Source organism: Manis javanica, chromosome 1, assembly GCF_040802235.1.
Source record: "Manis javanica isolate MJ-LG chromosome 1, MJ_LKY, whole genome shotgun sequence".
Lineage (NCBI taxonomy): Eukaryota > Metazoa > Chordata > Mammalia > Pholidota > Manidae > Manis > Manis javanica.
In genome coordinates this window covers 135,827,105-135,843,389 of record NC_133156.1, presented here as the reverse complement: position 1 = coordinate 135,843,389, position 16,285 = coordinate 135,827,105, and the positions used below count along the sequence as shown (strand labels likewise).

Genomic DNA, 16,285 nt, shown 5'->3' with positions numbered 1-16,285 from the left:
AAGGAGCTCAAAGGTCAGAGACATTAGTTCTGACTAAAGAGTACAGGGAACCTACCAGGATTGTATAAGTTTGCCTGGAAAGAATAAGCCAGGCTACAGTAGTAGTTTAAGTGGAAAAATAATTACAAATACATATATATACACATAACAGGAAATATTGTGGATAGAAATGAATATTGTCCAAAGCTAGTCTAGATTTCATTTTAAATGTCTAAGATATTCGACTAGGAGAAAATCTAAGTCAGCAAGATTGCAGTGGATTTCATCCTGAGGCAGGGGAAGAAGCAGACCCTTAGAATAAGTTTAAAAGGAATGAGGAAAAATTGAACTACTTGGTAATTGCATTCTATAGATGATGCTTATTTGAGTTTAAAAACTAAATAAGACAAATGCAATATTTTCTATTACCCATCTAGTCAATATTTGAACATTAATTTCCATGAAGCTAATATATTTATGAGGCAATTGGGTAAAGACTTGATAAACCAGTATATTAATTTCTGGCATTTTCCTTAACAGCTATTATTGAGGTGCAGGACACAGGGAATAAAGTTACAAAAAAAGAAGATAAGTCTATTTTTCACCAGGAAGAAATAGTATTAAACATGTTACAATTAACTGACATTGTTTCCTTTCATTTCCTATCACTACTATTTTATAGTCAATGATATTATTTTTCCCTTCTGTGGTGTTAGCTAGTCATGTTGTTACAAGAATTGAATACTTGTGAAAAAGTGAATTCAACTGGTCTCATCTCTTTGCTTGTTTAAATGTAACAGCTTTAAGTTAATTTACATACCATAAAATTCACTTAATTGTCCAATTCAAGCCAATTCAATTATAAGGAGCCATCTAAGACTACAATGAATAATGTAACAGACTATCCTAGAACACTAGTCTATAATTTTGTTTCATTAGAACTATACATATAGCAATTAAATTTGGTAAATTTTATTAATTCTGTTCATGTTAATAGGACATGATGATCTCCTTGCTACCAAATGGCAGAGTAGCACTGACATCTATGGTGCTTATAAAGCATTTGCTACTTGACAACAGTAAAATTATTTCCCAGTATTCTCAATGGAGTATCAAGAGAAAATTGTTCGGTTCCATTCTGATTCCCCAAATATCAGCAACTGATCTAAGTTTTGATATTTAACCAGTGTGAAAATCGTTTCCAGTTTAGTAATGGCACTAGAAGTGTAAAAGGGCTACTCTTATACAGAGAGCATTTTTCTGTCTCTCTGAGTCGTGAACTTTGGGTTGAGAGGAATGGAAGTAGTATAGAGGAGCCTGTTCTACACCTGCCTGGGCAGTGCTGTCTGCTGTGAAACATGATTTATTGATTTGCAAAGCACAGTACACAAAGGTCCCGGTATCAGTATTGTGGCTGGACATAAAAACAACACAACCTGAGTGACTTCACTGTCACTCTTTTGCTCAGCAATCTTTTGCATATGACTTTCACTTTGTGTGCTTATTGTCACATGATTACAAGATCATTGGAGGAGCTGCTGCACTTCCAATGATTACAGATGTATTTAAATCCAGAAGATGGAAAACCAAGGGAGGAAGTATTGGTACCCATGTAGAGGTATTGACAAAATATTTTATTGTAGAATATGCTTCGTTCTGCAGATATTGTTCACCATAATTAAAATATTTAAACTTCTTAGCTATTAATAAATATACAGTATTGTTTTAGGGAAAATAAAGCTATTTTTTAGGTTTTCATAGGGAATTATACAAAATTAATATTGGATGCCATAAAACTTTTAAAGATGCTTTATATTTTTATCTAAATACACACATTTTCCACAAACAATTTTTTTCTCATTATCGAACTAAATCGGAAGAGGTTAAATAGAAACAAAATTGTTGAAAAATTTAATTACATCATGCAGACTAGAGAAAGTGTTGAAAACCTTTGTTACCCATTGCATCCGAAGAAACTCACTGAGGCCTTCCACTGAGTGCGTTTTTATAGCTTATTATTTCTGCTACAAGAAGTTAAGAAAAAGTCATTTTGGAGAATCGAATCTACTGTTTGGTCAAGGCCTATGAAATAATGAAAGATATTTCACAGAGAGCATGGCACTTTCTCTCTGTGAAAGATACTGTTCTGAGATGGGTCTGTCAATTCTGATGATAGAAGGTTTGTTATTTTATTGTCTGACTTACTTTCTTTTAAATCATTCTGATTTTCTAAAAGTACATTTTTCTTATTTATAAGTATTTATAAAAGCTTTATTTATAAGTGAAAATGAATTTAACTACATGAAAGTTAATAAGTGGAACTTATAATTAAAAATTTATATAGCTATGTGAACTAAAAATTCTTCCAAACAAAATCATTTTTTTTCTACTTCAGATAAGACTTTCAAATTCTTGCTAAGTTGCACTATGTAATCTTGGAAATTTTTCTCAATTTTAGGAAAAGGGGAGAACAAGAGAACTTTATTAAATACCTATGTCTTTCCAAGTACTGGGCTAAACACATTGCATTAATTTCCTCATAGGATTTAGGTATTACCATTCTAATTTAAATACAAGGAAACAGGAACATAAAATTTAACTAACTTGATAAATTTATAATGATACTAATTAGCATTCTAGGATTTGACCATGAAGTATTCCTAAATCATTTTGGAGTGAAGCTCAGGATTGGAAAAATAATAAATATGAATTACTACACTCTATTACTTAAACTTTAGCAGGCCTAAATATCTTAATGTTTTCATAGGAAGGTCAAATAAACTATTTTTTAAACATTTTATTAATAATAATGCCCTGTAAAAGTAACTTACAATACTACTTGTACTTCTAGAACTTACAGGCATCATGAGGCACAGTGCCTTTTATTTGATGTCAAGTGTCCTGTTCCCTGTGGAATGGATGTTATTAATGCAGAGGGGTTTAACTGACAAGAGATATGAAATTCAATGTCTATCCTTTTTGAACATCATGGAACAGGAACCATTCATTTGCTAGAATGCATAGGGGTGTTGAACAAAGAATATCTGAATATATAATTAAAAGAGCCTTTCTAGTGTTATTTTATGTACCTGAAAATTAAATGTAAAATTAACAATATTTTCAGCTGCTATATTTTCCAAATAAATATTTATTTGTTAATGAGTAAAAATTATAAATATTGTATGGAAAATGATTCACAGGTTAAAAATACAAGTATGTCTAAACGAAACTGTATAAATCGTTCAGTAATCTTGCTTAGGTATGTTAGAAAACGACTATGAGTATCATTTATGCTAATACATAGATGTCATTATTGACTGTTGCTGATTTCTATGATAAGTGTTAAACCTGGGCAAAAGAGCTGGTATTCACCATTGTTAGCATTGTAATTGTAAATAAAGCTTAACTAGGATTTTGTAAACCAGCATATCCCTATGTTTTCCCTGATGTCAAGTTTTAATAAAGGTTTTCAGGTCTCCTGAATTGACCACCAAGGATTCAACATGTTTGTGTGAAAAAGGTGCAGGCATAACAATATTGTATATGCCCTATAAAATACCTGGAGCAATTCATGAATTACTATGGAACAGTAATTCATTCATGTTACTGACTATAAACAGCTAGCAGAGAGAATCAGCAGATGGCTGTAACCATGGTCATGCCATGACCATGAAGAGATTTGCATCTCACTTAAAAACTGGATCCCTGCCTCTGAAGTCACCCCCATTCTGTTTCTCATCCCATAGAAAGATACATGGTGGGTTTCTGGCTTTGTCTTGATCCAAGTTAATGTCCAATTTTTCAGCTTTTCCTGTCACCACCTGACAGGAATTCTATAGTTTCTAAAGAGGCATAGGAACCTTGAACATATTGATTTATTTTTAGTGCAGCTGACACTAAATTACATGGCCGAGGTTTGGCACCTGAACTGTGTTAATGAACACCCATCAGCCTGGATTTCTCTTGACTTTGATTCTCTGACCATTTCATATTGCTTTCTCAGCAGCCTTCCACAAAAAGCCTTGCTTAGGTTTAGTTGATTTCACGAACAATAAACTAGTTCCTTCAATTTATAGCACTAAAAGTGTTTTTTTGATGAATTAAAAACAACATATTTAAATAGAATTATCTTCCTTAAGCCTATATTAATGTGTTTTTACATGAATCTGATCAGAAATATTATGTCATTTGTATTTTTGTCACCTCCATTAGTTTATTCTTTCAGTCTCTGGCATCTTTTAATTGGCAATTAATAATATGGTAGATTAAAACAAAATTTTAATTTTCAAATGGTAGATAAAATTATCACTTTTTAACGGTCATTCCTCTTTTGTTGTTATACTTGAACAAAATATCAGAAAATAGTTACTTCAACTAAACTTATTTAAAGCAATAAATTATTCACAAGAGTTATGTTTCATTTCACTGATTAACAGGGTTTCTGTGCAAAACAATACAAATCTTATTGAACCAATTATGTATGTAACTCAAAAGCTACATAATTCATTTCTTTGGATACAATAATTCATAGTTCTCATTGCAGTTTATCATTGGGAAATACTGGTGAGTACCAAAATGTATGTTTTAATATAAGGCAACAAGACAATATAAAGTCCTGATCTTAACTATAAGCACTCACAACTCCATTTGGTCATAAAAGTTTTGTTTTATTATAATTGGTCTTCACTGAAAACAATTGGAAACATGTTGAAATAGTCATGCTAAATGAGAGGAATAATAGGCTAGCATAAAAGTGATACTATTAAAATGTACATTTATAACTACTACCCCAACACTTCTCCTATACATACCATCCATAACAGCTGATTCTTTAGTTTTCAGGACATTTGTTTCATTCTACTCATTTTGAACACAATTTCCACTAAATTCACCAGGTCTGAGGACGCCTAATTGCACAGTAATAAGTCTTTTAAGCATAAATTACCAAAAAAGTCATAGCTTTGAAGAGAATCATGAGCATTTAATTTCATAATCCCTCTTAGGGCTCCACAGACAACTAAGAGTTCTGCATATTTAAAGTATCTTTATAGTAGGATATATACTCATAGATTCCCATGATGCTTCAGCAAATACAGTATTGAAATTGAAACATATGAATCAACATGTTGGATATCTTAACTTCACACATTATGTGTCAAATATATTTCAATTAAAAAGATTTTCAAGTAGTTCTAAACCCTCCTACCAGAGCAACAATGCATTATACACATGCACATATATATATATATATGTGTATATATATGTACATATTTATCCCAGCAATTTTTTAGGTTAATAAACATTTTGAGTTTTATTATTTAATAATATCTTGGTACTAAAACAACTTTCATATCTCATACTCATTTACGGTCACATTATTTGTTTTTATTACCTCCCAATTTCTATATTTTACTTCATGTAATGATATAATTTATTTTATAACAATGCATAGATTATATGGATATATATGTGTATGTATATTCTTCATTTACATGCCTGTATCTATTCCTCATTATTTTCTTCATAAGATATGAGAATTAGGGGATAATAGATCTCTTCCTGGACAGTGTATTTATGTATTGGGGCACACCCAGGAAAGGAAATAAGCAAGTAACCAGGTTGAATCCTCTTGTAAACATGATAATAACAACACTCCTATCAATCTAATGGTATTAGCTATTGGGAGTATATCTACAGCATTTTTTCAGTTGGGTATTTCTCATTGTCTAGGACAACAGTAGGCAAATGGAGCAAAGTTTTTTGGAAAATGTATGCTATGTAGTTTTATGAACATAAAGGTTTAAGACCCAGCATGGCTCTCTTCTGTGTTAATTGTCTGTGTCCTTCAGTTGAGGATCTGACATATTGATCTAATTCAGAATCCATCTAATGTGACTGAAAAGGACCTAGGGAACCACTGGAAAATCCTGGATCTCTCTCTGCTTCATCTGTGTTTCATAATTATGTATACTCTTGAAATTATTAGGAAAACTTGAGGCTCGTTTCTTACTGAACATTTGGTTATTTTAAATATTGGTTTACATTTAGTCAAATATTTATTAATAAATTGTCATGGAATTATGAGCTTTCATGGTTTTTAGATTATGCTGCTATAACATAAGCCTATAATGCATTATTAAGTACCCTTCATTTGCATTTCAGCATCACATAATATGATATAATTATTTTGGTCAGAAAAATGAGAAAATGTGTATTTTTCCTGAAAAAAAAAAAAATTTCTGTACGTGGCTTTATCTCGGTTTATTTCTCTTATATAACAAAATATTTAGGGGTGAAATTTTCTCATCTTCATGAAATGAAGGAAAAAATGTTAGTTGAAGATACAAAATTTCCCCAATGTAATATATAACTGTGACGAATTCACATACAGTATGGAAAATCTCAATGAATCATTTATCCTCTTTGGCCAAGAATTAAAACTAATATAGAAATAAAACAAATAAGTCACTTGAAAGTCTTATTTTATATAGTACTCATATTTAAGTAGAGAATATTTGAATACTACAAGATTATGCAAAGATAAGAAGCTTTTTACTAGTATGGATATAAATTATGGAAATCAAAATAAGGAAAACAGTCCATTTATCTTCAATTAATCACATTATCTTAGACAAAGGCATCTTTGAAATGTTGAAATAGCACTATCTGATGTAGAATGTGACAGACATAAAACTTTGCTGTCTTTTATTATAGAATTCATCTTCACACAAATAATGTGTAAATGCACTAACCTGTTTTCGGATCTACAGAGAAGTAGGGTTGTCCCTGGAGAATACTGTAAACCACGCGAGCACTGTTTCCATAGGTAGGGTCATCTGCATCAGTTGCTGTCACCTGTAGAACAGAGGTACCTGTGCATTCAGGAAAACATATTTTAGTGTGTGTGGCATTTACACAGAAAAAAAGTTTATGCTGAAATATCTATGGAGGGCCATAATGGTGCTGTCCTACTAAATTTAATTATTAAATTTATCTGGCAAACATTCCTTGCTTGCTTTCCCTGCCATCAGCTGCACTAAATGAGAGCTGAAAATAGAGTATTTGACTCCCAATGTTTTGATACAGCTCTTTATGTGCTTACATTTTGAAGGACTTCTTTTGACACTCAAAAGCCCAACCTAGGGTTTGGTTGGACTGATGCTCAAGGACCATGTTGATGTGAAGTAAAGTCAAAGGTATGGTGAGGATGTGCATTGCCTGCTACTTCACTATTCGGAAAACTGGAGGAGGGATGGTTTGTAATTGGCAGGAAGGTACGTAGTTGATTTTAAATTTTCAATGGCATTGAAACAGCACATTCAAGACATATTCCATTATTCATGTCCATTTTATTTCTTGCATGGATTATTAATGAGTCTCCTAACTGGTCCCCATGGCTCAGATCTCATTCCTTCAGGTTCATGTACACAATATCAACATAATTATTTTCCTACAATAGGGATCAGAATATGCTTATTGCACTGATTTTTTAATATTTACAATGCATTTTAAAATAATTTACAAACTATAAAATATTATAATTTATAGTACTAAATAGTAGATTATGCTGATTTTTGTATGTTTAAGAACTATGTGCATAATTAGATATAGCTATATCCTACTTCAGTCTTTCCAAAATGAAAACTGAAATAAGTGTAATGTGACAACCATTTATTAAGGGCTATGCAACTTCATGGCATAGAATTAGTGGTTAAGAGCTCTCATTTATTTATGAAATGTATTTGATGAATAATCCAGTAACATACTTGATATTTTATTCTGCCTAACTCGAAAAATTCTACCTACTAATTTGGCAAATATATATTACATATCACATATATATATTTATAAAGATCAAAATTATATCAAGGAGATACACGCTCAGGTTAGGGTAGCAAACCTATACCCGAGTGAGTCTATATGAAATTGTGCATTCATTTTGGTATGGTACTTGATTACAGAAGCAATGGCACTTTTCAGCCTTAGTTTTATTAATTATTTCAATTACTTAGACACACCTATTTAGGGTCTAATGTTTGTTCAGCTTCAAAGTTTTTGCTTCCATGTTTCAGATACAACTTCAAGTTGTTCTTTGCTTTCAACGGTCCTAGAAAACTTAATATAATATGTATGCTAAGTTCACCTGACAATTCTTATTAGCAGATCATAAACATATATGAACTTTTAATAATATGTTGTGATCCTGGCCTCTAAGTAGAATTTTTACATTCAGATTCTAAGCAGAAATATGCTTAATAATTATGTATGCTCAGAAGGGGAGGACTGACTGGTATGTCTTAAATAAATCTCTAATTATGGATTATAAAACACTGTTGACACAAAATGCTGGCAAGCGTGCTGAGAAACTAGGTCACTCATAGAGAGCTGGTGGAAATGTAGGTGGGGCAGATTCTTATAAAATCAAACACATATTTACCATACAACCAGCAAGTTGTACTCTTGAGCACTCGTACTAAAGTAATGAATTATGTCCACATAAATGCCTGCTTACAAATATTCATAGCAATATTATTTGTAATAGCCCCAAACTGGAAACAATACAGATGTCCTTCAACAGGAAAAATGGTTAAACAAACCAGAGTATATTCATACCATGGGATAAAACTTAACAATAAAAATGAACAGACTATTGATACATGCAACAACTTGGGTATATCTTCAAGGAACTATATTTTAAAAAATTCAGTGAGAAGAAGATAATTCTGGAGCTTATATGCTGTATAATTCCATTTTTTCTAACATTCTTGAAATGGTGAAATTTTAGAAATGGATAATACGTTAGTTGCCGGATATTGGGTGAGAGGAAATGGAAGGAGATGAGTGTGATTTTAAAAGGTCAACATGAGGGACATAAAGGATTCTCATAATGTTGGGAAGATTCAGTATTTTAATAATAGGGGTGGATAAATGAACATACAGAGATGATAAATTACATAGAACTAAGCACACACACATACACATAAGTAACACTAGGAAAAACTACACAAGACTGGTAGATTAAATCATTTCAATAACCTGGTTATGATATTGTTTTATAGTATTGCAAGATGTTATCAGTGGGAATAACTGGGCAAAGGGTAGAAGGAATCTCTACTTCTCAAAATTGTATGTGAATCTATGATTATTTCAAATGAAAGGTTTTAAAAAGAACCAAAAATGTTTTCTTGCCTAATGCTAGTCCACTTTTAGTCTTATTGAGCTTGTGTATGTACCATAAGTTTTCTTACTACAGTAGTACACTTTCCAGCTTGATTAAACTTTGCAGAGCTAGTCACATGTAGACTATCTCTTCACTACTACATATAATATTATTATAGAATTTTAAGGTCTTTTTCTGTGATGTCACGAAACTTTCTTCATATCCCAAGTCAAACTTTTCAATTTACTCAGAGAATACAAGCAGATATTTACAAATAAAAGTTGGTTTGGGAGGCATTTTTGTTGATACCTCATTGAATAAGTTAAAATCTGTATTAGGTGCCCAGATCAGGTTCAAAAAGTATAAAAAGCCTGCAATATGACTAAAATGTCATAAAACTGTATCAGTCAAAATTGTGATCTGATGGGAAAAATGCTGATAGGACTGAGCATATAGAGATTACTAGGGTTCAGAAAAGAGAGAGCAGTATATAAAGGAAATGGTAATACAATGGTCATCCTTTAAGAAGTCATGCTTATAGAATCCTCAGGTTTTAAACTTGCTCTGGTCTTGAAATAGTGACTCAGGTGTAAATAGTTTTTAATGTCTTTGAAGTAGTCCCCAGGCAAGCATTCCACGGAGAAATCTGAGAAAGACAAAGAGTGCACGATCCCCTTCCTTTGCCGTGCTGGGCTGGATCGCCGCATGCAAGGAAAACAATGCTTTGCTTGGCTGGAGATGTCTATGAAAGTCCAGGCTTGTTAAGTGAGAGCTGAAAGGCATGAATGGACTGACAAGTGAAATAAAGAACAAGTAAAAGAGAAAGGAAAAAAAAAAGGGAAGGGTAGCTGGTTGTTGGTGACTCAGTGATGGTTTAAAGCAACAGAGGAAAGTTAGCAGAGCATGGGAGGAAAAAAACATAAGAACTCTCTACTATGAGCAAAACGCACAGTCATTAACCTCTACCCCCAGTTCTGTATGTTAGGTGTCACATCCACTGGGTGATTCTATTTGTGTGTGAAGCAAGGAACAACAAATCACCTCTACCCCTGTACTTCGGCGGCATCCGAAGGTTCTGGCTGCCACTCTGAGTACACAGATGGTGGTGGAAGGGAGCATATGAATATTCACAGCGATCCCAACTAAAAGTCAACCTGTCCTACAAATAGCAGGAGTAGAGGTAAACAGCAGGGACAGAAAATAAATCCTGTGCTCTATTGTTCAAGGAGTTCTTACAGAAGAGAACTGCTAAGGAAGTTTAAGGACAAAAGGAACATTTATACTTAGCTTACTTTCTTATTTATTTGAAGCCTAGATGGAAACATTTTAAGAAGCACTGGTGAATTTGGAAGTTCTTTTACGTTAGAAAAAAAACACTGTTTTCATTAAAGATATATAGATAACACAAAATTAGAACTGTTCAAGGTGTCAGTTGTGGATTGAATTGTTTTCCCTCCAAGTCCCTATGCTGGTGTTCTAAACTCCAGTATGTCAAGAGGTGACCTTATTTTGAAAGAGGGTCGTTGCAGATGTAATTAATTAAGATGATGTTGCTGGAGTAATGTGGGCCTCTATTCTAATACATCCTTATAAAATAGGTAATTTGGAAACAGCCAGATACACACACGCACACACGCATACACACAGAGGCACATACGGAGCACTTCATGTGAAGATGAAGGCAGAGATTGGAGTGATACTTGTACAAGTCAAGGAACCTCAGAGATTGCCAGCAAACCACTAGAAGCTAGAGAAGAGGCCTGAAACAGATCCTTCCTCAGTGTTTTTCGGGGGGAACACGGCCATACTGATGCTTTTGACCTCAGATTTCTAGCTTCAGGAACAGTGAGACAAGAATCCCTGTTGTTTCAGCTGTAGTTGGTGGCACTTTGGTACCATGGCCCTAGCAAACAAATACAATATATTTCACTTGCAGTGGGAAGAAAGGATATTTGTTCTGAGAATTGAGTTACTTAACTGAATCTGGACAAGAGTCTGAAGTTACAAGTCACATAGAAAAAATGATAGATTAACTTCCAGTGCTCTTTGATACCAGATACACCACCAATAAGATAAAATCAAAGTGACCTCCCACATTGATACAATTAAATTAGGTGTAAGTTCATATTAAAAAAAATTTTTTTGAATATTAGGGACTACTAGTACCTGCCTTTTAGCATTTTTAAGTAAACTAATGAATTATATTGCTCATTGTAAGTGAAAAACAAACCATCACTACTTATTTATTTATGTCTGGGCAAAGTGTCCCCCATTGGTAAATTCCTTTATTCATGCTATGTGCCCTAACTGTAAGCATAGTACAAAAGAGAACATTTTATCCTCTACAGTGTTCAAATCAAAATACATAGAGTGATGCCTAACAGCCATTATTATACTAGAATATTAAAATAAAAATCTAATTTTCTCTGGTATGGGTTTGGTCAATAAATATTATACCAACAGTCTCTCTCCCATATAACCAGCTTCCAATCAAAGAAAAAATTTAAAAGTTCTCCATAAGCATTCTCAATCATTACAACTCTTTCCCTTAAAACACTACAGAAACATTACATTTTAAAGTATCATTTGCTGTGTACTGTACACTATTTTCATGGTGAATGTTTCCTTTGTTACATACTTAGTTGTTCCCATGCTAGGGATTAGCACTTCTCAGCTGATGTTTCATATAAATCGGTAAAAAGATTTAAGTACATAAGAAAAGCTTTCAAGATATCTTTTCTACAGTAAAGCTTAAATCTTGTTTCCTTTGGGAATTGCCCTCTGTCCTTTTCATTTGGCTTCTTTTAGTACTACTGCTATATAAATAGCACACATTTTGTAAAGTTACATATCAATGAGAAGCAGAAAGAGTGGACTTTCTTGAAAGTCTCTAAAGACCAATTTGAAATATTTAATAAGGCATTTTAATATCAAGCAAATATTCTCTGAGATTGAAAATTGCTATGCGTGGCTTGTCATAACTCAAGGCTCTGTTAAAATCTCAAGTGAATCAATGTTGAGCAAGAACTTTGAGTAAAAATAAGCTGAAGATTTATGAAGGCAGACAGTATCTCACTGAAGAAATCTCTTAGTACTTAATTCTCAGATTTTCTCAGGAACTGTGCAAAAGTAATAGTCATCAAGATACTACTGGAATTTCATTCTGCACAGGAGGATTGCAATTTCACCAACAGAGCAATAAAACAGGATTGCAGTCATCATGTAACTTGATAAAGCCTTGAGTATTCACAAGTCATTAGATTAAAAAAGAAATCATTCTGCAAGAACATTTAGGAAACATCTGGGTACCACCAGAACAAAAAATCCCTATTAGAACTGTGTATTTTAAGTCATGGCTATTATTAATTTCTGTGTCCTTTCAATCAGATCCTTCTTATGGCACTACACAATGTGACATTTCACATTACTTGAGTAAATTTTGTATTATATTCTTTAAATGGAAAAAATAATAAAGGAGATAATACATATTTAGTGCCAGTGATGTGGAAAGCACTTTGCTATATGCCATTGAGTTTAATAATGAGGTCAATCAATTCAAAAAATTGTATTTTAATACCATTTTACAGATGGGGGCATTGAGGTTCAAAAAGTTGGACAATTGGAGAAGGCAGAATCCTGTCTGTTTGATTGTGACATGTTTTGACATATGCTCTGTGACTCCTGCCACTCAGCCTGCTGAATATTGTTTAACCCTAGCACTGTTTTCTGCCTTTTTCTTGTGTGTTTCTTCGATGGTCTGTAATGGCAGTGCAGGTGCATCTTCCTGAGGACAGGCAGCATTGTGTTTCACCTCCAGAGGCAAGAGTAAGTCCGTGAATATATTTTCTCACATGAAGTTGTGCAGAAGAATACTCAGGGGAAGCAATCTCCAGGGCCTGATGACATTGTCCTGCTCCCCTGCAGCTTTAGAGAATGCTCACAACGCTCTTGATTGCTGTACAGAGTCAACGGTGGCACTAGGAAGGGACTGGAGTGATCATATTCCCACCCGTCTTAGATATCTTCTACATACATTTGCATGTTGCTCTCAGATCAATGTCCGACCTTTTTCTGCTCTGTTTGCAGGAACCTAACACCTGTCAGTGACATTACTTGGTCTTACCAACTGAAAACAGCAGGTCCTAGAGGTAATTTGGAAAACAGGAAAGAGGTGTCTCTTGCTCTCTCTTTTTTTCCTTCGCAGCTTCCCTCCATCCCTCTGCTTTAGGATGGTATGCCTGGCAGTGACTGCTTTTCTTCCCTGGTTCCAGCTCCTTCCCTTTCCATGCACCAAAGCCCAGCCCAACCCCTGGAAGCAGGTCACACCACTCTCCCGGCCTCAGGGACACAAACGCCTTCACTGGTTGCTTCACAGCTATCTGGCTTTTCAGTTCTGTCGTTATAATAACTTTTTACACATATGAAATTCTTTCTATTGATCTAATTAGCATATTTTATTTCCTGATTAAGTGATCTAGAAAGTATAAACAGGTTTCTCCTCAACTATCCTTCATAGATTTCCTAAGGAATAACAATATTTTACTAAATGAAAAGGTTAGGTTCTGTACTTCTTTCTAATATGGCTAGTACACTTAAATGAGAATTTGTATATTCCTTACATGCAAACTTTACAAATATTCACCGTATTGAGATATGACAAATACATCATTTGGAGAGTTGTACACTGTATATAACATAAAATGATGAGGTTTCAGATTTCAGCCTTTTCTCAAGGGAATGTACCAGTTATTTCCCTAGTTTCAGGATATGTGGTAATTATATCCATTTCACTGTTGAGATTTAATATCAATTTCCTATCAGATTTTAGGATTTGTACCTACAAATCACTTTAATAATCACTATGTATATATATATCTTTTCACCCTTAATTTTTGTCAGGCATTTATTTTAAGACACTGTAGTATAAAACACTGTATCATGTCCTTCCTCAACAAAAAATGACTTCTGGATTGATTTGAGAGACTGGATATATAGTGGACAATGGCTCAAACCGTATATAAAAATTGAACTCTGAGTGACAATCCTTAGCAAATTCCCAAGCAAGCAACCCATTGCTGATAATAAGCAGCCCAGGAGCCAGGCAACTATCTACAGATCATACATGTAGGAAGTCAAATGCAAGCATCAATCCAGAAAGTCAAACAGCAATTAGCCCCCAACAGCCAGGACTTTATAACTCACAGTATCCCTACCTTTTTTCCCTACATTCGACTTAAGCCCAGTAAGATCAGGCAAAACACACATCCTTAACCAATCATACAGGATTCTCTGCTTCTGGTTAGCCCGCCTACAGCTTTCCCATGTCAAAAGCCTCCAAGTATGGCATACTCAAAACTTCCATTTTTGCCCACTACAAAACTTTCCTACTCCTCTGCCTGGTGAATTAGATATGTGAAGGAAGGGAGGAAGGAAGGGAATGGCAACTACAAGAGGTCATGGATGTGTTAATAGCTTGGTCATGGTGATCATGTCATCATGTGTCCATATATTGAAGCATTAAAGGTACACCTTAAATATAGACAATTCTCAACTGTCAATTATAACTCAACAGAGCTGAAAACAGCTAAAAAATTAAAAAGGCTTTTTTTTAAATGAAGTTGAGTTCATGCTTCCCCCTTTAAATAAGAATCTAAGTGTGGCTGGATGCATTGATACAGTTGCCAGGCAGGTCAAAGTCTTCAGGGTTCCCAAAGTGACAAGAGTGATTTGCATTAGAATAAGGGACGTTGTGATATTCGTCCACTGGTAAGAGCTGTTTTACTCTGATTTTGTTCCCCTCTGATGTGGACTTTTCAGTTAACTGAAAGTATTTTATGCTTTCTTCTTGTGTCCCAATACCCCTATGTGGGCCATCCTTAGGGCAAAAAAAACTCATCAAAGGCTTTATACTTAAATAAAAACACATTTTCTTTATATGCACAGAAGTTGAAAAGTGTTCCTTATATGAAAGCTTTATTAAGTTGCCAGGTGACTTCCCCAGATCTTTCTCTGTGTTCTTGTATTTACAAGGGCTTTACAGGCAGAACAATTTTTACCTTTAATGTTTAAGGATAGTTATTAGACCTCTTCTGCGCTTTTCTTTTTTCACTTTTTTCAACACTCCAGGAATTTTCAGAATCTCACCCATTTTTGGTACTCAATCTTCTTATTACGGTTTCTTTTTGAAATATTTAGTTTCCTTTTGGAATGTCTTCTTCGGCATGTCACGGAGAGATGCATGAGGAAGAGCACTTCATGTTATGCTGCAGTGACAAAGAATCCCTGCATTTCAGAAACACTGAACAAAAGTTGATTTCTCCCACACTGTGATTGGACTGGTGTTACTTTGTTGCAAGTTCTCCTCCCCCAGGGGCTCAGGCAGCCAAGCTACCACCTTCTAAAACGTTGCTGTAGAACTTCATTGACAATAACTCTTTTGAATTGGGAATACTACAAAATGTTTCAGGATAGTAGCCTTACGATAAAATTATACAAACATTTTATATTTGTAGTTCTTGTTCTCTGGTACTTCTACATACAATGTTTTCTCTCTTGATGAATACCAAACAAAGCCTAACTGTAGAGCAAATTATTTAAACATATGATCTAGATCATTTAAAATACAATGAATATAAATATATCCTGTGCATGCCAATCTGGTTCTGTGCATATAGGTAAGTGTTTTCAAAGCACCCAATCTTGTAAACCAAAATATGGACCAGAGTTTTTTTGGCTCACTAGGCTGATTGTGTGTGTGCATGTGCATGTGTGTGCATATTGCTTTCTCAGTTGGTGTTTTAATCATAGACTCTGAATCACTGTGTAGATTTAGTAACAAAGCAATTCTAGTGTTGGTGCTCTTACATCCCTTTGCTGAGAGGACCATAGAGAAATACTCTCATTCAATCTCCTTTTGTTCATTTTATCTATTTTACTGCATATTTTGAATTAGAGAAGTAAAGCATGATCTTAGTAGAAAAAATAAATATAACTCCAGTGTCATTTCTTTTAAGAAAAGCAATCTTGTGTTTAGTATGTCTTTTCATAACTCTGTCTTCATTAATTCAAAAGCATGTCATTTAGTTATATATATATATTAAACAGAACACTACACAGCATTTTTCTGCACCTTAACAATATGTCATG

General features: G+C 34.0%; 1 protein-coding gene across 4 annotated transcripts in view; it reads right to left on the bottom strand.

Annotated features, from left to right (window-relative positions):
• Positions 1-16,285, bottom strand: part of CDH18 (cadherin 18) — a 1,048,863-nt gene that overhangs the window by 225,236 nt on the left and 807,342 nt on the right. For all 4 annotated transcript variants that reach the window (XR_012131738.1, XM_073237622.1, XM_073237625.1 and 1 more), the window contains one exon: positions 6,732-6,851. Coding sequence is in view for 3 of the 4 variants with exons in the window: in XM_073237622.1 (XP_073093723.1) it covers positions 6,732-6,851 (120 nt within the window). In the remaining variant the exon portion in view is untranslated. The remainder of the gene's footprint in view (positions 1-6,731; positions 6,852-16,285) is intronic.